Source organism: Peromyscus maniculatus, chromosome 8 (assembly GCF_049852395.1).
Source record: "Peromyscus maniculatus bairdii isolate BWxNUB_F1_BW_parent chromosome 8, HU_Pman_BW_mat_3.1, whole genome shotgun sequence".
Lineage (NCBI taxonomy): Eukaryota > Metazoa > Chordata > Mammalia > Rodentia > Cricetidae > Peromyscus > Peromyscus maniculatus.
The window spans coordinates 82,931,609-82,957,822 of NC_134859.1; the positions used below are offsets into that span (position 1 = coordinate 82,931,609).

The 26,214-nt window shown below is 46.2% G+C and overlaps 1 protein-coding gene across 1 annotated transcript; it reads right to left on the reverse strand.

Moving 5' to 3' along the window:
• Positions 1 to 355: 355 nt before the first annotated feature.
• On the reverse strand, positions 356 to 21,230 carry Ube2z (ubiquitin conjugating enzyme E2 Z). The gene is made up of 7 exons (XM_042282680.2): positions 18,869 to 21,230; positions 16,893 to 16,965; positions 14,784 to 14,971; positions 12,030 to 12,141; positions 7,711 to 7,823; positions 6,703 to 6,793; positions 356 to 2,286 (listed from the first exon to the last, which is right to left on the reverse strand). The coding sequence occupies exons 1-7, from the start codon at positions 19,198 to 19,200 to the stop codon at positions 2,116 to 2,118; spliced, it is 1,080 nt and encodes a 359-aa protein (XP_042138614.2). The 5' UTR covers positions 19,201 to 21,230; the 3' UTR covers positions 356 to 2,115.
• Between the last annotated feature and the right edge of the window lie 4,984 nt (positions 21,231 to 26,214).

Genomic DNA, 26,214 nt, shown 5'->3' on the forward strand with positions numbered 1-26,214 from the left:
AGCGACTTCTCCATACAGAGAAATCTTTCCAGACACAGCCTGGGCCCATCTCTACTTCCATCTGTCCTCACAGGACATGCTCAGTCCTGAAAACTATTTTTAAATCCACTGAGGGTTAGTTGTTCCTTTCATTGACTCACTCCTAAGGGCACAGCATATTAAAAAAAAAAAAAAGCCCCTCCATTTCCAAATAACATAATACTAGCCATAGTTTTCTTCCCACAAACATTCCAGTTCTCAGTGTCTAGAAACTGAGGATTCCCCTCCTATAGTTACTTGGCCCGGGTGAGGTATGGTGAACACTGATTCCATGTTTTTTTACATAAACCCTCCCACACCCATAGGCGCTTCCTCCTTCTGCCAAAACAAACTTTATTGCACCAAAAAGGAAAAAAGAAAACTTCATTTATGTACAGTCAGATATAAAGACATCTCTTTGACTCCTGTGCATATATTTCCTCAACTTAAGATTAGGGCATAAAAGTCAGGCTGCTATGCCGGACATGCTCTGCCCCATGGCAGGGCCAAGGAGAAGATTGTCACTTGAAAGTGGGAACACTTAAATGGATGACAGACAACACTGGACCCACAGACCAAAGGCATTCTTCTCGGCCCTGGACTAGCTCTGGGAATGGAAGAGGGAAATTGGAAGCAGGGTCCCTTTTCAAGTCTCCACATCTGACCCAGCCTCCAGGTAGCCTAAATAAACTTCTGCTCCCCAAGTGGACTGTCCCCGTCCAGTTCTCGGCTTTCTGCCCTCCCAAGAGGTCCCTCTTTGTGCCCTATCTTCTCCCTGTCTCTCCACGGGAGTCCCATGATCCACAAGGCAGAGACCTTTATAGCAGCGGGCAGGGCAGTTCTCTCCCTTCCTCAGGGCTGGACACTGACCAGGAGGCCTGCATCCCACGGATCACCAACCACCTAGTAGGAGTCGCAACAGCAAACCTGCAAAGTGTGAACTCTCTCAAACTGGCAAGGATGGATTCTTCTGACTCAACCAGCTGAAGGATCACTGTAGCTAAATTGAGAAAAGGTACAGAGCCAGTGACAGAGGGAAAGGTGAGGGAAGGGCCTCCAAATTCCCAGTCACAATCCCACCTTGCCACTGGCTCTCCATGCTCACAAAGCCCCAGGAGATGGAGGTGGGGCTGAAGGGAGGACAGGGACTACAGACTGGGATGAAAATACAAAAGGACAGCTAAACAAAATAGGGACTAGCATCCGTCTCCCCGTGCTCTACCCCAAGAAAAACACCCTCACTGACTAGTATTCAGGAAAATCTGTAAGAGACTATTTTATGTAGTGGCTCAAATCCCATTCCCGCTGCAGCTGCCTGTGCTGGGAACCTTTCAAATCAGTGATTGTGGGAACACAGTAAGCAGCTTCTTCTGACACCTGTGCAGGCTTCCCAGAGCCCTGGGCTAAGTCCCAGTGGGATTTACCTCTACCTGTAACCTAAAATGCTGAGGAAATGGGGCGAGGGAGAAAGGTGCTCAGGTGCTAGGTAAAGCTTACTATCAGCAGCCCAGACTCCACCACTGTTCCTTCTCTTTGGTCTGTCTAGAACAGTGACTATATAAATTAGGAAAAACAAAGTTTTATGCTGGCCCATGGGAAATAATGGGGGAAGGGAGAAGAGGGTGTTGGGAAGCCCTGCTTCAAGACTGAAGACAAACAGATAACCAACCAGACTGCGTAAGCGTCACAGACAGCACCCCCACCCAAACTCCCAGAGATCCCTATAAACCACTTGGGCATGCTCCCTCTTGGGTTCTCATTTTCTGTCTTCTCCTATTCCTAATTAGCTGGCCCTGCGGAGAGGTGTGTTGGTTGTTTAGCTTTGCCAGAGGCCATCACTCCAGGCACTCTCGCAAAAGTATCCTGGCCCTGATCCAGGATTGACTATAGCCCAGGTGCTCCAGCACCAAGGAGGTCAGATTGGGAACAGCCCCACTCCCACACCCTGGGATTGAGTTTGCTTGCTTCTTGCCATCTTGCGGGATGCCGGGATGCCGACACTTTTGAAGGGAGATGCACAGTGCTTCTCCATCCCTGGGGTGAGGGGAGGGGCTCTGCTGGGACTCTCGAGTTGGGGGAGGGGCAGGGGAGCAGGGTCTAGACCCTCAGGCTCCCATGCAGGTCTGTTTCTGTCCCAGAGGAGCTGCTATCAGAGTCCATTTCAGCGTTCTCGTTATGGAGCCTCTCCAGCACTTTCTGCCGAATCACTCCTAGACGCATCAAGAGGGACTGGTAGTCAAAGTGGCCCCGCTTCTCTCCAAAAGGGTCCTGTGGGGGGAAAAGGAGACAAGGGTATGGAAGATTCACGTCTACAGCTCAGGCTAGAGTGCAGCTTTGAAATGCAAGCTCACCTTCTGGGCCACAGAGCAGAGGAGCGCACAGCGCAGCACAGGGGTCCAAATGACAGTGTTACTGCCCCAAATAGGTCCAGCTTAGGCTGACACTAAAAACATGTCTGCACTCTCAAAGCAAGCCAATATGCAGAGAAGACATGGGGGAGTTCTAGGAGGGTAGCAAGGAGAGTGTAAGGTGGGTCTGTTTTCTTTTTAATTTTTTTTGAGATTTTTTTTTTTTGTTTTATGTGTATGAGTACATTGCCTGAATGTATGTTTGTGCAGCACATATGTGCAGTGCCCACGGAATCCAGAAGACTGCTTCAGATCCCCTGGAACTGGAGTTATGGGCAGTTGTGAGCTGCTATGTGGGTGCTGGGAATCAAACCCTGGTCCTCTGGACGGGCAGTCGGTACTTTGAAATACTGAGTCATCTCTCCAGCCCTGAGGGCCTGTGTTTTCATTCAGCTAACCTCTGAACACTCAAGAAAATAATCTCCCTCCATCTTCTGTCCTCATAGAGGACACTCTGCTTTTTTAAGGTCACAGGTAGGTCTGAACTCAGTACTGACTTTCTGATAAACACCTATACTCTTTCCCCAGAGATGTGCACTCCTATCCAGGTTACTGGGCAATGTTCCAGGGTCACCTAGCCTTGATCTCAGTCTGTGTCCTTCTGTGTCCTGTAGATCAAAGATCACTAAGCTTTTTTGTTGGAGACAGGGTCTCACTGTGTAGCTCTGGCTGGCCTGGAGCTCACTTTGTGAACTACACTGACCTTGAATTCAGAGATGGGCCTGCTTCTGCCTCCCTAGTGCTGAGATTAAAGAGATGGCCACCACACCCAGCCGAAGATCACTAATCATTTTGTAGATGTAACTGTCTTCAAAGTATCAAAAATAACTACAGTTGGAGTGGAGTATATTAAGAAATAAAAACAGGAGCTGGAGAGATGGCTCAAAGGTTAAGAGCACTGACTGTTCTTCCAGAGGTCCTGAGTTCAATTCCCAGCAACCACATGGTGGCTCACAACCATCTGTAATGAGATCTGGTGCCCTCTTCTGGCCTGCAGGCCGAACACTCACTGTATACATAATAAATAAATCTTTAACCAAAAAAAAAAAAAATAAATAAAATAAAATAAAATAAAAACAGATTTTTTAAAGTAAAATATAGGAGTGAGTTCCAGGTCAGCCAGGGTTACATAGTAAAACTCTATCTTTTAAAAAAAAAAAAAAAAAAGGCGCAAAGCTACACAGAGAAATCCTGTCTCGAAAAACCAAAAAAAAAAAAAAAAAAAAAAAGAGGAGGTGGACATGGCAGCACTTGACTTTAATCCCAGTACTTGGGAGGCCAATCTCTGTGAGTCTGAGGTCAGCCTTGTCTAGAAAGTCAGCCCCAGGACAGCTAGGGCTGTTACACAGAGAAACCTTGTCTGGGGCGGGGGCGGGGGCGGGGGCGGGGGCGAAAGGCTACACAGGGACTGAAGGGCAGCAAGTTCACACGGACAAGGTTCAAGCAAATGGGACCTTTCTTTGCACGCCAATCACATACACACAAAAAACTACACAATTTACACTATTCCCTCCTCTCTGCATTCCTCACAAAAACCCCTTCTAGTTTTTTCTTTTATGGTTATAAAGATTCATTCTCTAAATCCCGTGAATTCTATGCAAGTGTACTACAATGAACTACATCCTCAACCAACTTCTCCTATTAGTAGCCAAACATCAGTCTTAGGAGGTGTCAGTGGATACCAGTCATGGTCACTGTAACAATGGCCTACCCTTTCATTCCCAAGGGTTATAGTCCTCGAGGCTGGAGTCTATCTTTACTTGGGGACTATCAGTTCTTCAAATGTTCTTCACCCTTGGCAACATTTCCCCCACCCCCATCTACCCAGGTCCTGCCCCTCCCATTCCATCCCTTACTGAACACCTGTTTTCCTTCACAACCTGAATGGTGGTGATCACTACCAGTGACATTTTCTCACAGAGAACAGACTTGGGCAGGCTTCCTCTAATGTCCCCCTAAAAAGCAATTCATGAAACAAGTTCATTCTTAGCCTGTCATGTCCTTTGTCCTTAAGCAAGGCAGGTAAGCAGACAGAGAAACTACCAAGAAACAGACAACTACTGTTAAGGGTGCTGCAGAAATAGAAATAGCCCAAGAGCTGGATCCAGAAAGCCATCAGAGTTTAGTCAACTGTCTAATTCATCCCAATCTCGTTTTTCTTTTGGGGGCTACAAAGTTTGAACCCAGGCTCTTCCTCCTGCCAGGCAATTTGACCCCTAAGCTAAAATCCTCAGGCCTTTATTTGAAGAAAGGGTCTCCTTACATTGCCCAGGCTGCCTGCCACTCTGTGGCAGTTACTGTCTCCAGTAACTGAGACTTCAGGTATGTACCACCACATCTAGCCAAGCCATCCCATTTCTAAACAAGACCACCAGGAAGGAACCCAAATCCACTGAGCTGATGCTCCAAAACAGGAAGACTCTTAATCTTTTAATCAAGCAGATGAGTCTATCTATGACTTGGTCAGTAACACTCTCGTTGCTAAAACAAGACTCTCCCTCCCCTGCTTTGGGGAGGGGTTTTCAAGACAAGAGTTTCTCTGTGTAGTCCTGGCTGTCCTGGAACTTGCTTTGTAGACCAGGCTGGTCTCAAACTCAGAGATCTCCCTGCCTCTGCGTCCCTAATGAAATCAAGCCCCTCTTAAGCTGGATGTAGTGGTACATGCCTTAATCCTAGCACTTAGGAAACAGAGGAAGGCAGATCTCTGTTAGTTCTAGGCAAGCCTGGTCTACTTAGGGTTCTAGACAGCCAGGGCTACATAATGAGACCTTGTCTCAAAACAAATAAAGGCCTTTCCTTAATCGGTATTAAAAAAAAAAAAATTGCATCAGGGTCTTACTATGTAGTCTAGGCTGGCCTCTAACTCATAGCAATTTTCTCCTGCCCAAGCCTCTCAAGTACCAGGATTACAGAAATGCATCACCATGTCCTGCCCATGCTTTTAAAATTATTACTGTATGCATGATCTGTGTGTGTAAGCCATGGCATGCATACTGCGGTCAAGAGGACCAAACACGCCGGGCGGTGGTGGCGCACGCCTTTAATCCCAGCACTCGGGAGGCAGAGCCAGGCGGATCTCTGTGAGTTCGAGGCCAGCCTGGGCTACCAAGTGAGCTCCAGGAAAGGCGCAAAGCTACACAGAGAAACCCTGTCTCGAAAAACCAAAAAAAAAAAAAAAAAAAAAGAGGACCAAACACAACTGTAGTGTCAGTTCTTTCTTTCCTCCACCTTTACATGGGTTCCACAGGTTAAATTCAGGAAACCAGGCTTGTGTGCCAATTGTCTATCCACTGAGCCATGTTACTGGCCCCATTACAGCCTATTCTTAGATGAAGCTAGGACACATTTCCCCAGAAAAAGGAAAGAATGAACTAGTTATTTAGAGTAGGAATCACCACGAAACCACACAATATGGCTACCCTAAACCACCTTGCCCTGTGAGCTCTTAGGGTCAGGCACAGAATTCTATCTCTTTATCATCTTTGAGATTCTGAGCAGTCTAGATGTTCTTGTTAGAGTTGAAAGGACTAGACTAGAAAGGAAGGGGTTGTGATGCACTTTCCAGAACAGATTGTTCCAACTTGACTGAGGATGACTGCCATGACTAGGAACCATCTCTATACACGTTCTTAAGCAAGCCAGTTTTTTCTCTGGCTTTGGCTTCAGCTCCTCAAACAACAAAGGATTCTTTAGTTGTGACATTTTGAGATGTGAATGTAACCTGTATGGGGGGGGGGGTGTTGAATATTATTTTAAGGTGTGTTACTTTTATGTTGCATTTGCTTAACTCTGTGAAGCTGTGTTACTTTGCCTGTCTAATAAAGATAGTCCGATAGCTTAATAAAGAGCTGAATGGCCAATAACAAGGCAGGAGAAAGGATAGGCAGCGGTGGCAGGCAGAAAGAAGATACAGAAGGAGAAAACTGGGAGGAAGAAAGAAGTAGTCAGAGAAGGTGGAAGACTCCAGGGGCCAGGCACCCAGCTCCACAGTAAGCTACAGAGTAAGATTAAGAGTTACAGAAGTAAGAGAACAGGAAAAGCCCAGAGGCAAAAAAGGTAGACAGGATAATATAAGTTAAGGAAAGCTTGGCAAGAAACAAGCCAAGCTAAGGCTAGGCATTCATAATTAAGAAAAAGCCCCCTGTGTGTGCTTTATTTGGGAGCTAGGTAATAGCGCCCCCCCACCAAGAGCAAAAACAGGCAACAACAGAGAGGAGGGGGATTTTTTTGTGTTCTGTGTAGGGCTTCTAGAACTAGCAACAAGAAACTGTATTACCTGCATAGTCTGGCCTTGAAGATGCAGGCGATCTTTGCAGGCCACCTCATAGAAGTCATAATACTCCAGGAAGGACTTTTCCATCACACCCCTGGGAATTGAACAGACAAGCCAGAAACATAAGGTACAGGTTCCCCTTTCACTTCCTAATCTTAGATTTTTTTTTTTCTTCTTTTGGTTTTTACAAGACTGGGTTTCTCTGTATAACCCTAACTATCCTGGAACTTGCTCTATAGGCCAGGCTGTCATATCTGTAACCCTACTGCACTCAGGGAACAGACAGGTATTGAATCCCGGGGTCTTGTTGGCCAGCCAATTGAGCAGAAATGGTCAACTCCAGCTTCAGCTGTCTCAAAATAAAATAAAACAAAAGCCAGATGTGGTGCGAAACGCCCTCTATCTTAGCACTCAGAAGGCAGAGGCAGTCGGATCTCAGAGTTTAAGGCCAGCCTGGTCTACAGAGTGAGTTCCAGGACAGCCAGGGCTACACAGAGAAATTCTGTCTTGGAAAAAAAAAACAAACAAAAAACAAACCAAAACTAACAAAAAAAGAAAGAATGATAGCGAAAGACCCAATGTTGACCTCTGGCTTCCACACACCTACCCACAGGTGAGTGCAACAAACACACAACCAAGGAGAGGCAGATAATAAACAAAGGTTTGGGGCTCAGTGTTAAATGTAGGTCTGGAGCCAGACACGGTGGCACCTTTAATCCCAGAACTCAGGAGGCAGAGGCATGTGGATCTCTGTGATTCAAGACCAGCCTGGTCTACGTTGTGAGTTCTAGGACAGTCAGAACTACACACTGAGACCCGGCCTCAGAAAAACAAAACAAAACAAAATAAGCAAACAAGAAAAAATTAAAAAAAAAAAAAAAAAAAAAAAAAATCCACCCTCTTTCTCCTTTTCTGTATCTCCTAACAATGGACTCTGATGCAAAGGTCCTCCCAGGTGCAAAATGAATCTCTAAAATGGATGGACACTTAGTAGGTCCTCTGGACACATACCGTAGGGGTTCAGGGCAGGGGCACTTTCCCTCCATCATGTCACAGACAGCCACTCTGATGGTCTCATGCCGGATACATTCATTATAGTTTTTACTGTCTCCTGGATGTCTTTCCTGTAATTTGAAAGATGCCATAGTACTCATTTAGTCAAAGAGAAAAGTTAGTACAAAGATACTCAGGGTTAGTACAGGGTATACCACCCAAATACACACACACACAGAGTCCAAGAACATCTTACTCATTGTAGGACCCTTGACCTCCTTATATATAAAAACACCCAATCTATTATAGGTCAAATGATTGTAATCAGTAGACTAGATCCATTAGATTTATCCTGAGTCTCAATATAAGGCCTATAAGTAAGGATTAAGCGGGGAACAACTCTGGAACTTCCTGGTTAATTCCTTTTCATGTCTGTAGTGTTCTACCATCACTAACTACTGTAAATTTATCAAAGGAAGAACCTTTAAACTTTTCAAACAAAAAAGTCAAAAGTTGGGGGCTAGACATATATAAGTTATAAAGCACTTGGCCCTATGGTTCTATCCCAAACATTCATGTGCATTATGCACCCACAAGCACACACACAGATTAAGCCTGAACTCCATGAGACCATCTGAAAAAAAAACAAAAACCTTTATTACCTCACTTGAAAACTAGGACAATAGTTACCTCATAGTTAGCATAAACATTAAACAACACACATATATAGGAAGAGCACAGCCTGGAATATAGCATTACCCTTGGCAAATGTGCATTTCCTATGCCCTTTCTTTGGTAATGCAAACTAGAACATTCCCTTTTTTTTTTTTTTTTTTTTTTTTTCCTTTGGTTTTTTGAGACATGGTTTCTCAGTGTAGCCTTGGCTGTCTTGGAACTCACTCTGTAGACCAGGCTGGCCTTGAACTCAGATCCACCTGCCTCTGCCTCCCAAGTCCCGGGATTAAAGGTGAGCGCCACTACCGACCAGTGGGAAATATATTCTTGCCTATACTAATGACTAGCTTCTTTAACTACACCAATAATATAGTTAATATAGTACACTTTCAATCTCCAAAATAATAGATAGCTAGAGAAAGCTAGAGAAGGACACAGTCCTGTGATTCTCACTATTGGGAAAGACTGAAGCAAGGAGATTAAAACTTCAAGGTCTAGTATAGTGATATATTGTGTAACCAATATATAAAGCTTATCTGGGGATCAGAGGAGAGAGCCAGCCGCTAGATTAGACACATAGGAAAGACAGTGGTGGAACATACCCTTAATCCTATCACTCGGGAGGCAGAGGTCCTTTCTGGATCTCTGTGAGTTCAAGGCCACAAAGGAAACAGAGCCAGGCAGTGGTGGCACACATCTTTAATCCCAGCCTTGATAGCTCATGCCTTTGCCAGCAAGTATTTGGGAAGCACACACGCCTTTAATCCCAGCAGTAGGGAAAGGAAGATGGCAGGGCACAGAAAGGTATATAAGGCATAAGTAAACAGGAAGTCTCACTCTGGAGGCTGAGGAGTTGGTAAGGTGAGTTTAGCTGTGGCTTGTTCTGTTTCTCTGATCTTTCAGCTTTCACCCCAATATCTGGCTTTGGGTTTTCTTTTTTCTTTTTTTTTTTAAATATTTATTTATTTATTATGTATACAGTGTTCCGCCTACATGCCGGAAGAGGGAACTGGATCTCATTATAGATGGTTGTGAGCCACCATGTGGTTGCTGGGAACTGAACTCAGGACCTCTGGAGGAATAGCCAGTGCTCTTAACCCCTGAGCCAGCTCTCCAGCCCATGGGTTTTCTATTAATAAGACCGTTTAGCAATTTGGGAGAGTAGTGGAGAGACGACTTAATAGTTAAGTGCACCTGCAGGTCTTCCAGAGGACCAGAGTTTAGATCCCAGCAATCATATCTAGCAGCTCACAATCTCCTACAACTTCACCTCCAGGTGACTGGACACCCTCTTCTGGCTTCCATGTCATGTGCATATGTGCATGCATGTACATCATACAACACACACTCAAGTACAAGTAAAAACAAATCTTATGGGAAAAAAGTTCAAAGTCTATTTGGAATATAGAGAATTCAAGACTAGCCTATTCAACTCCAGAGAACCTGTCTCAACATAAAAAATGCTGGGTGTGGTAGCATACACCTTTAATCCCAGAACTCAGGAGGCAGAGGCAGGAGGGTCTCTTGAGTTCAAGGCAGTATAGTCTACAGAGTGAGTTCCAGGACAGTCAGGGCTATAAAAAGAAACCCTGTCTCGAAAACCAAACCAAACCAAACCAACAACAACAAAAAGCCCAAAAGAAAAACAAAAGGAAAATTCAAAAAAAGAGTTAGCTCATGGTTGAGCTCCCTAAATTCAACCCTTGGTACCATGGGGGTGGAGGGGCAGATAACAGCTAGCTTAGCAGGGCAGTAGTCACTATGGAGCACCTTAAGGCTATGCTGTAGAAACTTCAAACCCTCCCTGGCAGGGAGCTGGAGAGGTGGCTCAACAGCTAAGGGCACCTGCCACTCTTCTAGAGGACCAGGGTTTGATTCCCAGAACCCATATGGTGGCTGATGTCTGCACCCCCAGTCCCAGGGCATCCAATGCCCTCTTCCAACTCTGTGGCCATCAGGCACTCAAGTGGTGATGGGTGATATCGGTCTGTATGCTGCAAATGTGTTACTCTGATCTGTTGATAAATAAAATGCTGATTGGCCAGTAGCCAGGCAGAAAGTATAGGTGGGATAAGCAAACAAGGAAAATTCTGGAAACAAGAAGGCTGAGTCAGGAGAAGTCAGCCAGCCACCCAAGAAGCAGCATGTAATGGCACACAGGTAAAGCCACAGAACACAGAGTAACAATGTTACTGAGTTTAAGTGTAACAGCTAGCCAGTGGTAGGCCTGAGCTAATGGCCAAACAGTTATAAATAATATTAAGCCTCTGTGTGATTATTTTATAAGCAGGCCACGGGACTGCAGGGCCCAGACAGGACCAGAGAAACTTTCTTTTTTTTTTTTATTTAAGATTTATTTATTTATCATGTATACAGTGTTTTGTTTGCATGTATCCCTGCAGGCCAGAAGAGGGAGCCAGATCTCAATACAGATGGTTGTGAGCCACCATATGGGTGCTGGGAATTGAACTCAGGACCTCTGGAAGAACAGCCAGTGTTCTTAACCTCTGAGCCACCTCTCCAGCCCCCAGAGAAACTTTTAACTACAAAGTAGTGCACAGACACACACAGAGAGAAAAAAAAATCCATATACATACATAAAATAAAAAATTTCTAAAGCATGCTCAGAACTGATTTACAAATGACAACATTTACTTTCATTCACTAGGTTAACTCAAACCCAATTTTTTTGTTTTTGTTTTTTGAGATAGGGTTTCTCTGCGTAGCTTTAGAGCCTTTTCTGGAACTCACTCTGTAGTCCAGGCTGGCCTTGAACTCAAGAGATCCGCCTGCCTCTGCCTCCCAAGTGCTGGGATCAAAGGCGTGCATGACCACAACAAGGTGCACCAGAGCTGGTCCGTCCTGTCCCCCCAACCCCCGAATCAGGGTTTCTCTGTGTAGCTTTGGTGCCTGTCCTGGATCTCACTCTGTAGACCAGGCTGGCCTCGAACTCAGAGAATTGCCTCCCTCTGCCTCCTGAGTGCTGGGATTAAAGGCGTGTGCCATGGACGCACCAGAGTTTTTAAAAGTGAAAAGCACTGTGGATAATTGCACTGCCCGGCGCTCCAGGGCATGCTTGCTCACGCTCGCTCTCTCCCTCTCTCTTCCTCCCTCCCTCCCTCCCTCTCTCTCTGTCTTTAAAGTCAGGGTCTCACTATGCAGTCTTACCTGGCCTAGAAATCACTACATAGACCTTGGTCACCTCCACCTCACAGAGCCACCTTGCTTCTACCTCCCTAGTACTGGGATCAGAGGCATGCTTCACCATACCCAGCGGTTACTGTAATTCTTGCAAATAAAGGACATCCATGTCAGTTCCCTTTTTAACTCTCCTACAGCTAGCTGTGTTAAGTGGGGCTGTCCTATTAGAAAAAGAGGAAGACTCGGAGCTGGAGAGATGGCTCAGTGGTTGAGAGCACTGGCTGCTCTTCCAAGGGTCGAGTTCCATTCCCAACAACAGGATGGTGGCTCACAACCATCTGAAATGAGATCTGGTGCCCTCTTCTGGTGTGCAGGCATACATGCAGGCAGGACATTGTATACATAATAATAAACCTTAAGAGAGAGAGAGAGAGAGAGAGAGACAGACTTTCAAGAGGTATCTCAGAGCACTTATAGGCCCTGATATTGCAGGCCTCAGCACACAGCCCAACAGTCCTTACCTGTTCAAAGCCTGGCTCGTTGTGGTAGGGATTCTCAGTCATCAGGGATTGGATGGAGATAAGCACGGAAGAGATGCTCTGGGCTGGGCTCCAGGCAGGGCCAGTCCATGTACTGCAAACACAGCAGAGGGATGGGAAAAGGGTGATACAGAGGACAGCCAGGGAACCCTGACAGCAGCAGCATCACCATCATTAGTGACTCACCGTAAGTTTCTCTTTCACTTAATACTTGGAAAATTCCCAGCCTTGTCTTACTCTCATTTACCAGAACAGTCAAATGCCTACATTCTTTTTTTTTTTTTGTTTTTTTCGAGACAGGGTTTCTCTGTGTAGCTTTGCGCCTTTCCTGGAACTCACTTGGTAGCCCAGGCTGGCCTCGAACTCACAAAGATCCGCCTGCCTCTGCCTCCCGAGTGCTGGGATTAAAGGCGTGCGCCACCACCGCCCGGCCTGCCTACATTCTTATATCAATTGAGAACAGAAGAAAACAGAGAGCAAACAAGACAACTCTGAAAAGACTTTGAGCTGGAAAAGAAACAGTAGCTAAGGAAGATCACCGCACCAAAACAAGGATCCAAGTTAAGGAAACTAACTCTAAAGGTTGTCTAAATGTTAACCTCTATGACTTCAAAAGGCTTCTGTATTTATTGGTGTGACAGCTGGAGGGAAAACAGCTAATCAGAGGCACAAAGGTGACTGAAGATGTGGCTATGAGGCTACATGTTGAAGTTCATGGTCAGGGACTCAGCTCTGTAACAAGCCAAGCAGGGTAAGTTCTCTGAAGATGCACAACTCTGCTAAGATAGAAAAGAAGTTCTGCATTTTCAGAATGTGGACAGTCTGACAATTTCTAAAAATACCAGATGGAAAACAAGTTGAACACCAGGGAAAATACCCCACACGCTTTCTTTTTTTAAAGACTGGGTCTTAGAATAGTCATGGCTATTCTCAAACTTAAAAGCAATCTTCCTGCCTCTGCCTCCTGAATGCTAGGGATTATAGGCATGTATTATACCATTCCTGACTAAACCACACCAGGCATTAAAGAGAGTGGGATTGGGCCACTTGTACATCAGTGCCTTTTTTTTTTTTTTTGGAGGTAGGGTCTCACTAATGTACTAATTGTCCTAGAATTTGGTACATAAACCATGCCAGCCTTGACCTTACAGAGACTGAACCCACCACGCATGGCAGGTATTTATTCTAGCTCAATTAATTACAAGATGCCATGAGAGATAGAAGCAGAACACAACCTGAGCCAAGACTAGCTTACTGAACTGAGCACTGCCTTTTCCCTTCTACTCTTGGGACAGCCCAGGTCAGGGCTATGGGACAGTAACTTCTAAGACTGCTCTCTCCCAGGGTTCCCTAGGAACTCTCTCGGCCTTCTACTTCCCACTTTACACATGTGGGAATTCAAGTCAACAGGGTTATTAGTCCATTCCATTTCTATCAGCAGGCAGCCAGCCCAGCGGTTCTTACTAGGTATGAAGAAAAGGAATTAGCCAATAAAGCTAATGTAGCCAACTAAAAATGTGTAAGAATTTTTCTACTCCATGATTCTTAACTGTAAAATTGCTATTTCAGGATAGGTCTTCTTTTCCATGCAACAAACTTCCACCACTCTCATCCAACCATTATTCTTTGCCTGTTCTGTGTGTGAGCTGTTAAGTGTGGAAACGGCTTCATATCACCTTACTGAGGGAGAACCTACCACATACACTTTCAAGAACAAATTTCATACCAAACCCAAGACTCAACTGTCATATTACCAAGGGGCACGCACACACACCCAATCCCACCAGCAGAGACACTCATGGAGCCTAATAAGATGAAGGACTTATTATGACAATCTGCTTCAATGGGACTTCCTGGCTGTCACCTAACAGTATATCATATCCTTAGATTTCAGAGTTCTAGAAAAATACAATCCATAGTTCCAGTATGTTTCAGCTGCCTTTCTCACACACAAACCTAGAAATGTGCTGGATAGAAGGAAGAAACAGGATCACCAGTTTGGCCAACTTTCTCAACATTCAATTCATACTTATTCTCTACCTCAAGGAAATCTGGACCACAAAAGAGCAATTTAAACCATGCTACAAGACACTTCATTCTGAATTTTAAACTAACAAAGGCAGCTGATACAGAGTGAGTAAGAACTCCACACAGCAATGCCCCAGTAGCCCCCAGGGAGTGTACCAGACACCTGTCCTGTCTGACATGCTTTCCAAGCTCAGATGTCTTTACTCAATTGTTAAATTATCATTAGTACCACCACTGCTTCCAAAGGCACCCATTAAGAGACTCCAATCAGACACCCACTACATGAATACAACAATCCCGGAGCCTTTCTCAAGTCTCATGGGAAAAAATAAGGCCCTAATGTCCTAAGGGAGTAGTTTTCAAAGGAGTACACAGCGTAATCACTTGCACAGCCCCTAAAAGCAGACCACTGGCATGCCCCAAAATTTCTGACACACTTCTAGAATGGGACCTCCAAATCTGCTGACACCGTGTGGCAGCTCTTAAGGACCATACTTAGTAAACCACTTCATAAGACATTCCTTGTATGTAATAAATTGATTTTACTCCTTTCCATCTAAAATGATACCAGTCAGGAACCATCCTGAGAACTGAATAGTCGATCACTTTTATGCTCTGGGTTCAGATGAGGAACCCCAGTTGACAATGGCTGCTCTAAAGTGATAATTTGCTAATAACCAACTCGGCCACTTAGAAGTCTCCTCTTACCCTAGAATACTCAAGCAGACTTTCCCATTGCGGTAGAAGTTGGGGTTAAACCTCACTGTGTTATTGCCCGTTGTCATCAGTTTGACCCGAGGTGGGTGGATGGGATAGTCGGGTGGACACCGAAAGACGAACAGGAAGAAACCCCCTTCATAAGGAGTGTCAAATGGGCCTGTGATCAATGCATGAATCTGCAAAATAAAACCCCATCTCAAAATTGTGAGGTGATGACCCACCACAACCCCTCCTGGCTTCCACCTGCTACCCCCACCAGAAGCAGTGACAATCAGCATACATTGCCTGGGGTTCATATTCCACGTTCTCACCATACAGAATGAATTAACTGCCTGGGCTCACTCATATAAGTAGGTCTTCAATTTAAGGAAATCTCACTATAGTGGAGTAGCTTATATTCAAAAGTTAAAGCCCGAGGTACAAAGTACCCTAGTCAATATTACCTTAAAACAGTTTGTTTTTTTCCTATGAGACCTCCCTGATTGGTATATGGACAATAAATGGAACCTAATACGTAAAACAGCAATTTCTTACGTTTAAGAAATGACTACGTTTTTACTGAGATGTTTGAATTTGCCAAACAATGTTAACCATGCTCATGATGCAACTCCACTCTCTATTTGTATGAAGGAAGGGGAAGGAAGGCGAATGGAAGGAAGGGATTGGAGGTTACAGCACCAGCACCAATAACGGCGTAGAACTAATGACTACAATGGATGCACAGGGCGTCTGCTTGCTTCCTCTGGAGGATCAAAGCTATCGTGTCAAAGATACAAAAAAATGGGAAGACTCAGAATCCACTTATGGCTACCAGACCATCCCCCAACACTGTTGTAAAAAAACAGATAAAAAATAAATCAGTATTCCTTCAAACAGAACATTAAATTCTCTTCCTCCACAAGCCATAATTATTGGACATAATTTCCCTTCAAGAAGAGAAGCAAACCTGAGCTGACTCAATTCTATCTCTGTGTAGCCCTAGCTGTCCTAGAACTCACTCTGTAGACCAGGCTGGTCTTGAACTCACAGAGATCTGCCTGACTCTGCCTCCCAAGTGCTGGGAATAAGGGCATGCACCACCACCACCTGGCTCAATTCTATCTCTTTTTCAACGACTCCTAACAACTTAAGTATGCTTAGAATTTAAACAGCAAAAGGGAAAGGACTTTGCCCTCCCATTCCTCAAATCTATAATCCTACCCTGCCCTGGCAACACAGTAGGTTATATTCTAGTCTGTAAACTCTGGAAATAGTAAAGTCAACTGGCATTAATTCTAAGGCCTCAAAGATTAGCATATTACTCTAGCATTTGACTGGACAGCACGTCCCAGGAAAAACATTTCCAACCACATGAAAGAAAAAAAAAATCAATTCAAAATAAAAAAGTAACAACAATATAAAGTTTGAGTTTTTAACTTTAGGAAATCTAAACCCATTAGTTTTTGCTTAAAACACTGGATTTAGGATATCTGATTTCTTCCCAACATCAGCTTATGTGCAAATCCACTCCTTGAGACCATTCAATGAGAGAGAAGCCTAGGTATATATGCCAGAGGAATATGACAATTATGTAGGAAGTCTTCTGTGTAGAAGACAAGAGAGGACAGTCTCTGGAGAAGGGAGACACTCCAAATCAGTAAGAATAGGAGCCTTTAGATCACAAACACTTAAACCAAGATGGCCTCATCCCCAGCCTTCCCTGGACCTGACTTGCAGTACCACAGTAAAAATCAAGATGCTAAGATGGAACAAGAGCTGGGGAAAATGGACAGGGTGATCGTAATTTATAACACAGGGTGGAGCAGGAGAGGGAAAGAATGGCCTGGTAATAGCTAAGCTGGAACAAGAGGTACACCTTGTCAATCTGGGGATTTCCCAAGCCAGACAATTCCTATGTGTACCCTAATAACACACCTACTTAAGATTCTGCTCCACTTCTCACTGTGTAACTCTGGGCAAGCCACTCAATTTCTTGGGGTTTTGATTTCTTCATCTATATAATGAGAGGAAAGCTAAATAATGTTTTAGGCTCTTTCAACTTTGTGGGTCTAGTTTTCCAATAATTCCCCTGCCCCCACCCCCCATCAAGTTACATACCTTAGTCATGTCAACAGTATCAGGTACAACGAACATTCCTGGAGGAGGCTCCTTATAAATGGACATGATATCCCTGTATAACATCAAAAGAGGTTGGAGGGATGAGGAAGGAAATGGGAAAACCCTTGAGCGGGATAGTTATATCACCTCAATGAGCCGAGGGATTCGAGAGAGTGGTGCTTGGTACCACAAACGTCTGCACTGTCTTGTTGGCTGAGAAATCTCATCTGAATACTTGTCAGGCAGACAAAGAGCAAATTATTATCAAAGGGGCATTGTTTTTTTTTTTTGGGGGGGGGATGTAACTGAGAATAAGCCAATATCCCAACAGTATCAGACATCATCCTGGAGAAGCCGCATCCCATTTACTTCTTTCCACATGTAAACTCCTTTTCTTCCCATCTAGCTCCCAGATTCCCAGGTACTAAACCTGAGCACAGAGATTTTCTGAAAAGTCATCAGGAAGACATCATTAAGTCTACTACAAAACTTGTTCCATAAGCCACATGGTGGACCTTTGCTGGTAAGGAGACTGTACGAAACCAGCAGGAACAAGTCTACCCTGACCTGTATGTCCAGGAAACTAACAGGATGGAGTTCTTCATGTTGTGGAGAAGGGAACTCTCTGAAATCATCAGAATTTCGTATCTGGAAGATGACATTTAGTAACTATGATAGATGAAATTTCTAGGTCATTATCTAATCAACTAGAATAGATCAGTTGAGAACTGCCTCAAGAAAAAGTCAATTATGAGGAAATCCGGGGACATGGTAGGGTAATAGACATGTTCAGGCCAAACTCAAAGGCGTATCAAGAACGGGAGAATTCCACAGCCACGGAGCTGAATTCTGAGTTTAAGTTTGAGGGAGCAATCTCTGTGAAGTTGCTGTTCTGCATCAGGCACTGTGCCAGGTACTTTACAAGCATGGTGTAATTTCTTTTTTATTAGAAACTTGAAAAACATGTAGATGGGCAAACACCTGAAGGGACTTGGAATGTTCAGGATAATACCTATACGGAGCATGAAGAGAGTCAGTTTGGTCATCAGGAAACAGGTCCCAGAATTAACAGCTCAACAGTGCTACCCTTTCCCATGCAATAGGTATGGTATCATGTAAGCACTTTTGCAAAAACACGTTTACCTATGGAGTGATATGACCTAAGATCAGTCGCCCAAGAAACACGCACAGAAAGGCAGTAGGTCTTTTGTTCCTATTTTGAACAGAGTACATCTGCTTCGCAAAAGTAAACCAGACAATCCAGGGGGTAAAATAACAGGGAAAAAGTTCTTGAATAGGATATTACAACCCAGAGTGATGATACTGGGAGAGGGAAGGGACGCTGAGTTTCTGGAACAGGTGTGAGAGTGGGACAGCTTTGGGGAGACCGGAAAAGGGGGTGCAAGAGAAGATCTGGAAAGTCAGGGAGGCTATCCAGTTCAGGGGAAGGGGCCATATGGTGGGGATCTGAGGCGAGGGAAGGTAAAAAGGAAGGCTGGCTTGAGTCTGCAGGTAGGCAATGCAGGCAGAGTATGTTCCATGCGGGGCTCCAGAAGAGATGGAGGGGGAAACCTATGGGTGGGGCCTGAGGGCAGCCTCTAGGTAGGCTGGTGGGGTAGGGAGGAGGGGAGGCGCGAAGGGCGGGACCCGGTGCCACTGAAGAGCAAACGGGTCGAGTTTCGGGTGAACCGGAGGGGGTAGGGAGAGAGCGTCCGGAACCGAGTCGAAGGGTCACCGGAGGTCGCCAAGGGGCGGGGTAGGCCCGAGGGCACCCCTAGATCGGTCTGGGCGTGCAGGGCTGAGTGCTGAGGACAGAGAGAGAGGGAGACAAGACACTAACGCCCGGTCAGCGGAGGCCGGCGGGGTGTGGGCCTGGAAGACATGAGGCGGGAGTGAGCCCCGATGGGGAAGGGGGGGGGGGCGGGGAAGGTCGAGCCCTGGAGCTCCCGGCTGAGGGAGGAAAAACCCGGGCTCACCGCTTGATCCGAAGTAGACACTGAGGCGCGGTTCGCTCGCCGTCCCAGTCCGAGCTGAGCGTGGGGTCCCAGTGGCTAAGCAGCGCGGCCCCGTGGGCAGCGGCCGAGGGCGGGAGTCCTGGCAGCGGAGCCAGGCCGCTCCCCGGCCCCCCGGCCCCGCCCGCCGCCGCCGCCGCCGCCCACACATCCGGCAGGAAAGGCGGCCCGAAGCCGCCGCCGCCGCCGCCGCTCCCGCTAACGCCGACCACACCGGCAACGCCGCTGGCCCCTGGGCCTGCCGCCCCGGCGCCCGCCGTCGCCGTCGCCGCCTCCTCAGTCGGACTCTCCGCCATCGCTGCTTCGCTTCCGGGACTGCTCAGCAGCACGTCCGCCGACCAGAGCGGCCGCTGCTCCCGCACCACCGAGAGCCGGGCCAGAGTGTCCCCACCCTCCGCTTCCCCAGCCCGGGCGGCGCTGGCTCCGCCCACCTCCTCCCGGACCAGCGAGAGGCGTGCTGCCAGAGCGTCCACCCACGGTCCTCCAGGGCTGGGGGCGGGGGCTAGCGGGCTCTGGTTTCGGGCTGGCGCTAGTTCTGTTCTCCTCCCGAGGCTCCGGCCGCCCAGCTTCCTGGAAGGCGTCGTGTTCAAGGGTTGATCTGGACGAAGGAAGTTCAGAGGCGATGGAGAGGGCCACAGTTTCTCCTCTAAAGGGAGGGACCATCGGATGCTCTTCTAGGGTAGGACTGAGGTCCAGCTTCCCTGTAGGACGGACGCTCGGAGGGAGAGCTACTAATTTAGGGCGCTTCACGTCCCGACAGCTCTGTGATGGATCATCCCTTTCGCCAAGGACTACTGTTGCCCCCTGCCTGCGGCTGGACCAGGAGGGAAAACGGAAAGAGAAGCTGCGGATGAAACACCGCCTTATTTCCGTTTATTCAATATTTATTTAAGAAAGGCCTACTTAAGGTCAGGAGCTGTTGCTAGGCATTGCCCTGGAGATAATGACACAAAGTAGACCGCTTGGTAGCGGGAATCAGACGTCAAGCTTGATTTCAAGCTCAGTGCCTTTTCTCTCTGCTAACACTAGAATTAAGGGGTTTGAAATTCTGGATTTCTTAGAACTATGCTGAGATTTGTAATAAGAAAATTAATTCTGTGACTAAGGGGAAAAGACCTTAAACCCTGTCCTCCTGACATGAATATGAGTGTGTGTGTGTGTGTGTGTGTGTGTGTGTGTGTGTATGCTCATAATATTGCCAGAAAACCAGTGTACCACATGATTGAGAATTTAGACAGCCTTTCCAGCTGGACTGAGGCAGCATTTATAACAGACTGATACTTCTACAACAAAGCGTATGAAGTTTTTTGTTTGTTTTTGAGACAAGGTCTCCAAAAATAGCTGCTTACCTCAGCCTCCCCAGTGCCGAGAGTACCTGCATAAACCACCACACACAATGAAATATTCATATTATTTTCAGTACATTTATGTATACTCATTTTGAACAAATAGCCAGAGCCTCACTTTGGATTACGTTTCCCCAACATTCTCCCCACCACCCCGCCCCCAAAGTCTGCCTCCTATGATGGCATGCATGCCTGTAATTCCAGCACTGGGAAGCTGAGGAGACAAGAGGGTCTTGAGTTCCAGAATGGTTGGTCCCACAAATTGAGTTCAAGGTCAATCTAGGCTACTAAGTGACACCCTGTCTCAAAAAACAAAAACCAACAAATGAAAGGCCTGGGTTTTGAGCCAGGCAGTGGTGGTGCAGGCCTTTAATCCCAGCACTGGGAGGCAGAGGCAGGCAAAAAGATCTCTGCAAGTTTGAGGCCAGCCTGGTCTATAGAGTGAGTCCCAGGGAAACCCTGTCTCCAATAACCAAAAACCAAAAAAGCCTGGGTGTTCTTAATTTGTGGTCTGGGGATCTGGAAATAGCTAGTACTTGATTCTGTTTTGAAGCTGCCTGCCGTTAATTGAGTGCTTAAGGCCACACACTTTTTATCTCCTCTATCTTATTTATTCCTTTCACCAGTTCTATGATCTCAGGCCTGTTATTAGCCTATTCTGACAGGTGGAAAGACAGCAGGTATCCAGAAGGTCAGCCACACATGCAGTCACACTGAGAGCAGGAGACAGGACTGGAACTGACTCCAGACGAGTTCAAACCGCTTCCTGCTACTGTCACCCCCACACTTAGCTACGTGTCCCCTTGTCACCTTACTAATTACCGTCCTTCCTTCGGGATGAGTTGCCCTGCCCTCTGCACCCTAAAACCACACACACCTGGGGCTCTATTTTGTTTGTTATTTGTGAATTCAGCTTAGGCCTTAGTATAATTTATCTTAGGAACTTAACATGAAATAAAACTAATCAGTAAAATATTTTATAGAGGTTCCATGTTTCATTGATGTATCTTTGTTTGGGTTTGATTTTTTTTTTAATGAGAACATTTTATTAAAATATTTTATTTTACATTCATGAGTGTTTTGCGTGAATGTGTGTCTGTGTACCATGTGTGTGCCTGGTGCCCATGGAGGTCAGAAGAGGGAATTTTTGGATCTCCTGTAACTGGAGTTATGGATGGTTGTGAAACCCTGTGTGTGTGCTGGGAACCAAACCTGGTTCCAGTCACAGAGGCCCCAAACCTGCCTTTGGAATGGAGGGATTCCTCAGTATATTTTCACTTCTATGACATTGTTCTCCTCTCCCTCCATCTAGCTATCTAGCAAGATTAGCCTCAAATTCCCACTGATCTTCAGCCCCCTGAGTGCTAAGATTATAAATGTGCACCACCATGCCTGGTTAAAACACTTTCCAAGTTCAAGGTCTGGAAATGATAGGGCAATAACCAGGATAAGATTGCCTTAGATTCAGAAATAAGGTTAGGTTCTTTGGGTTGGTTTGAGACAGGGTTTCACCCTGTAGCACAGGCTGGCCTCAAACCTGAAAGGATCCTCTTGCCTCAGCCTCCAGTGCTAGGATACAGGCCTCTGCCGCCATGCTTGCCTAGTTGAAGAGATTTGATTTTTAGAGCCAGGCATGGTATCACGTTCCTGTAATCCTAGCACGCGGGAGGGAGAGGTAGGAGGATCAGGAGTTCAAAGTCACCCTTGGCTGTGTATCTGAGGCCAGGCTGGGCTATAAGACCCTTTCACTAATACACTCCCCAAACAGATTAGGGGATTTTGTTTGTTTGAGACAGGGTCTCACTGTGCAGCCCTGGAACTGACTGTATAAACTAGGAATCTACCTGCCTCTGCCTCTCCAGTATTGGGATTAAAGGTGCACTTCATCACACTTGGCCAAAGATTTCTTTTTAATGTGTGCAACATCCCACCTTCTTTAAGTCCATTTTTTTTTTTTTTGCGTTATACAATGTTGAAGATACCACCCCTCGAGGCTTTTCTGAGGATGTGAGGGATGTCTGCACCAGCAGGGGTTTTCTGTATAGCCCTAGGTGTCCTGAAACTCTCTGTAGACCATGCTGGCCTTAAATTCAGAGATACGCCTGCCTCTGCCTCCTGAGTGCTGGAACTAAAGGCATGCACCAACAAGCCCAGCTGCACCAGAGTTTTTAAAAGTAACAAGCACTGTAAGGATATCTGGCACCTCCCTGACTTGTCTCCTTCTCCTTTCTACCTCGAGTCCCCCTTTTTAGACAGTACACTATACAGCTCTGGTGGCCTGGAACTCACAGCAATCCACCTGTCTCTGCCTCCCTGGTACTGGGATTCAAAACATGTGCCACCATGCCCAGCTATTTTAGGCCTTCCTACATATACTGTTCCTGCTTAAAATACTTTTCCCCTCTGCTCTACCATAATAAATTTTACTTAACCTCTCCAAACCTCTGTCCCTCATAGTAAAACTGGGACAACTGTAGATACTAAAAGCAGAAAATGTGATAATAAATGGGCATAATGACTGCCCAGGGCTAATAATAAACTCTTATTATTCTTACACATCCTTTAAAGCCGGTTGGAATTCCACTTTCTCTGCCAAGCCATAACATTTCCAGGCATATTATTATTAGCATTAGTTTTAATTACCCCTCTTCTGGTTCTTATGGTTGGGTATTCATGCCTTTATTATTATAGCGCTCGCTACTTTATTTCAGTGGTTTGGTTACTCATGTCTGGCCATTGACTAGGCCTCTTCTAGAGCAGGAAGCCGGGGCACCTGTCCTTCTAGCTCTAGGGCCATTAGGTTGCTGCACAAAGGTCAGCCGGATGGACAGGAGGCCCTGCAGGACAGCCATTGGCCCTTCCCCTGGATAGCTCTCTAGCATTTCACCTCTTCCCCACCTCTTCCTTAGGTATTGTGTTTTTAAAGGGCTGAGCCAAACTTGCACAAAACCCCTGCAAGTCAAGGCCCGAGGGTCTGTGGAGGATGGCAGCGGCTTAAAGGGCCAGCGCACCACCCTCCCCACCCTCCGGAGAGACCCTGGAGGCACTGATGGTGGAGGTGGGGATGCTATGAGGAGACAGGTGAACAGAAAGGAAGTTGGCAAACTTCTCCCAGTGTCCATTCCCTTTTTCAAGGCAACATCTGGCTCCTTTCCACAGGGAACTTGGCCGGAGGGCAACAGAATGCTTTCTGGAACTCTTTCTGTGCCCTCTGGGGATGGCTGACTGTTGAGCCATCGGTGTCCGGCTCTAAATCCCCCCAGCTTCTGCACTGGGTCAATACAGTTTGAAAACACTTGGCAAGTGTCATCCTCACACAACAGGGGTTGACAAGTGTTCAGATGGCCTTTCTGAAAAGATGCACCATGAAGAGTCTTCTCCCATTTCCCGGGTGTGTGTGTGTGTGTGTGTGTGTGTGTGTGTGTGTGTGTGTGTGTGTGTGTGTGTGTGTGTCCCCATGCTGTTTGGGTACTTTTTCCCCTCCAGCACTCAAGCTTTTGTCTTGATGCGATGCCAAGAATATGCGAACATTTCGCTACTAGATCATAAATCCCGAACTAAGGAAAAATCAGAACTTGGACCAGATATTTTAAAATTTCTAATAATTGAAAATACTCGCCAGGCGGTGGTGGCGCATGCCTTTAATCCCAGCACTTGGGAGGCAGAGGCAGGCGGATCTCTGTGAATTTGAAGCCAGCCTGGACTACAGAGTGAGTTCCAGGAAAAGGCGCCAAGCTACACAGAGAAACCCTGTCTGGAAAAACCAAAAATAAAATAAAATACTCCCCTCCCGCAGCCCACCCACACTACACAGACATACATGAATATATTCAGTTTTGTTGGTGGTGTTTGAAGCAGCCTAGACATAGCCTGGGCTGGCTTGGACCTAGACCATGTAGCAAAGGCTAGCCTTGAATTCCTTGATACTTCTGCCTGCATCCTCGGGGCAGCACTGGGGTTACCAGCATAAGCCGCCACACTCATTCTCAATAGCTGTGTAATAATGTAATAAAGGACACTGCAGTAGGTAGAGTGCTTGCTGCCCAAGCACGAGACCCTGAGCTATGATCTATCTCCAGCACTCACTAAAGCTAGGTTTGAGGGGCTGGAATGATGATTCAGCAATTAACAGCACAGCGTGGTCCTCTTGCAGAGGACCCATGTTTAGTTCCCAGCACCCACACTGGGTCGCTCACAAGTGTTTGAAACTCCAACTCCAGAGGATAAGACACATCTGACTACCTCAGGCACCTACACTCACACACACACATACCCACACACAGACACGTGTACATACACATAATTAAGGGCATCTGAGCTCCAGATTCAGTGAGACTCTATGTCAAAAGATAAGGTGAATAAGGATAGGGTGTAGCTCTGTTGGTTGAATGCTTGCATAAAGCCCTGGTCCCCAGCAACATGTAAAACCTGGCACACATACATGCAGAAGCACACATGTACACATATGCAAAATTTTGTAAATTATCTCATTTACACCTATTACCCATATTGCTTTGTTTTGTTTTGTTTTTCCAGGCAGGGTTTCTCTGTGTTTTTTTGGTGCCTGTCCTGGATCTCACTCTGTAGACCAGGCTGGCCTCGAACTCATAGAGATCTGCCTGCCTCTGCCTCCCCAGGGCTGGGATTAAAGGTGTGCGCCACCAATGCACAGCAGTATTTTCTTTTGTTATAATCACCACAAGTCAGTCTCATCTCCATAGTAGATGAAGAAGTAACCACTCAGGAGATATTAACATCTTAGTTAGGACAGGGCTGAGATTTTGTTTGCTTCCCAAGCCCATGCATTTCTTATCTGCCTGCCCCCTCACTGGGAATGGAACCCAGGGTTTCAAACATGGTAGGCAAGCAGTCTACCACTGAGCCACACTGCCGGACTCATGTTCAGCTCCTAAGATTGGGGTTCCTAGGCTCTTCTCAAGAGCACAGTTAATTCTCAAAAACCCCCAGGATCAAAACATCTCTATTCATTTACAAATATTTTGCACTAAGCAAAATGGTCTCACGCCTGCATCAACTCCTATGCCACAGACCCCGAAGAGCCTTGGGGTGGAGGTTATAACACTAACTAGCCTAGAGTGGATATGAAAACGTCCCCTCCAAGAGTCCACCTGTTGGACTCCCAGCTCTGCTGATCTGTGAAGTTCAGCCAATGCCAAGGCTCTGTGAAGCCTGGGATGGGATGGAAGAATCTTCTCAGTCTCTTGAAGAAAAATAGGTTCCTGGCGTTTTACAGGAAGGAAAAAGCAACTACTTTCTCTGGGGAGTGTTCCTTGATTACCTCTAAAGCAAGTGACCCAGTAAGGGTGCCAGCACCGTGTCCCCAAGGGTTATGGTATTCCGTAACAGCATTACCAGTTAATCTATTGCTCCCGTGGTGACACTTTGCCAGGTCAACCTCAGTCCTCTTCTTTGTCTTTGACCTGAGATTGCCAGTCTGTTTTGGGATTTACCTCTGGTCAGCAACCCTGGGGAATTTCTTTAGGAAAACCAAACAGGAGGTCATTTGTCAACGGTTGTCAGCATGAGAATCTGTTGTTACTGGTACCTAGTGGCTATGGTAGGCATGCTCCTACTACCCCACCAAACTTCAGAAACACCCCTCAAGACAACCATTAGACTACCTGGCCCCATACACAACAAAACTGAAAAATGCAGGATTAAACATCAAGTGGACTTGGGTTGGAAATGTTGGCTTGCTGCATGACCTTGGGCCAGGCACTGAACTCAAACTCTCGCTGAGTTAGCATGGTGATAAGAACAGGTTCTAGTGTTGTTATGCAACTTTAGGCAGGATTCCCGCTTCTGAGCTTTTCCCTTCATTTCGTTACTTATAAAGACTTGTTCGGGCCAGGTGGTAGTGCCATTGGGAGGCAGAGGCAGGTGGGTCTGAGTTCGAGGTTAGGCTGGTCTACAAAGTGAGTTCTAGGATAGCCAGGGTTATAC

What these genes read in the sequence shown, in the direction of transcription:
- Ube2z (XM_042282680.2), bottom strand. Translation starts at nt 19,200, where the DNA reads ATGGCGGAGAGTCCGACTGAGGAGGCGGCGACGGCGACGGCGGGCGCC. An exon ending in TGTCTACTTCGGATCAAGCG is followed by an intron (nt 16,966 to 18,868) that starts GTGAGCCCGGGT and finishes GATGTTATACAG; the next exon opens with GGATATCATGTCCATTTATA. An exon ending in ATACTGTTGACATGACTAAG is followed by an intron (nt 14,972 to 16,892) that starts GTATGTAACTTG and finishes TTTATTTTGCAG; the next exon opens with ATTCATGCATTGATCACAGG.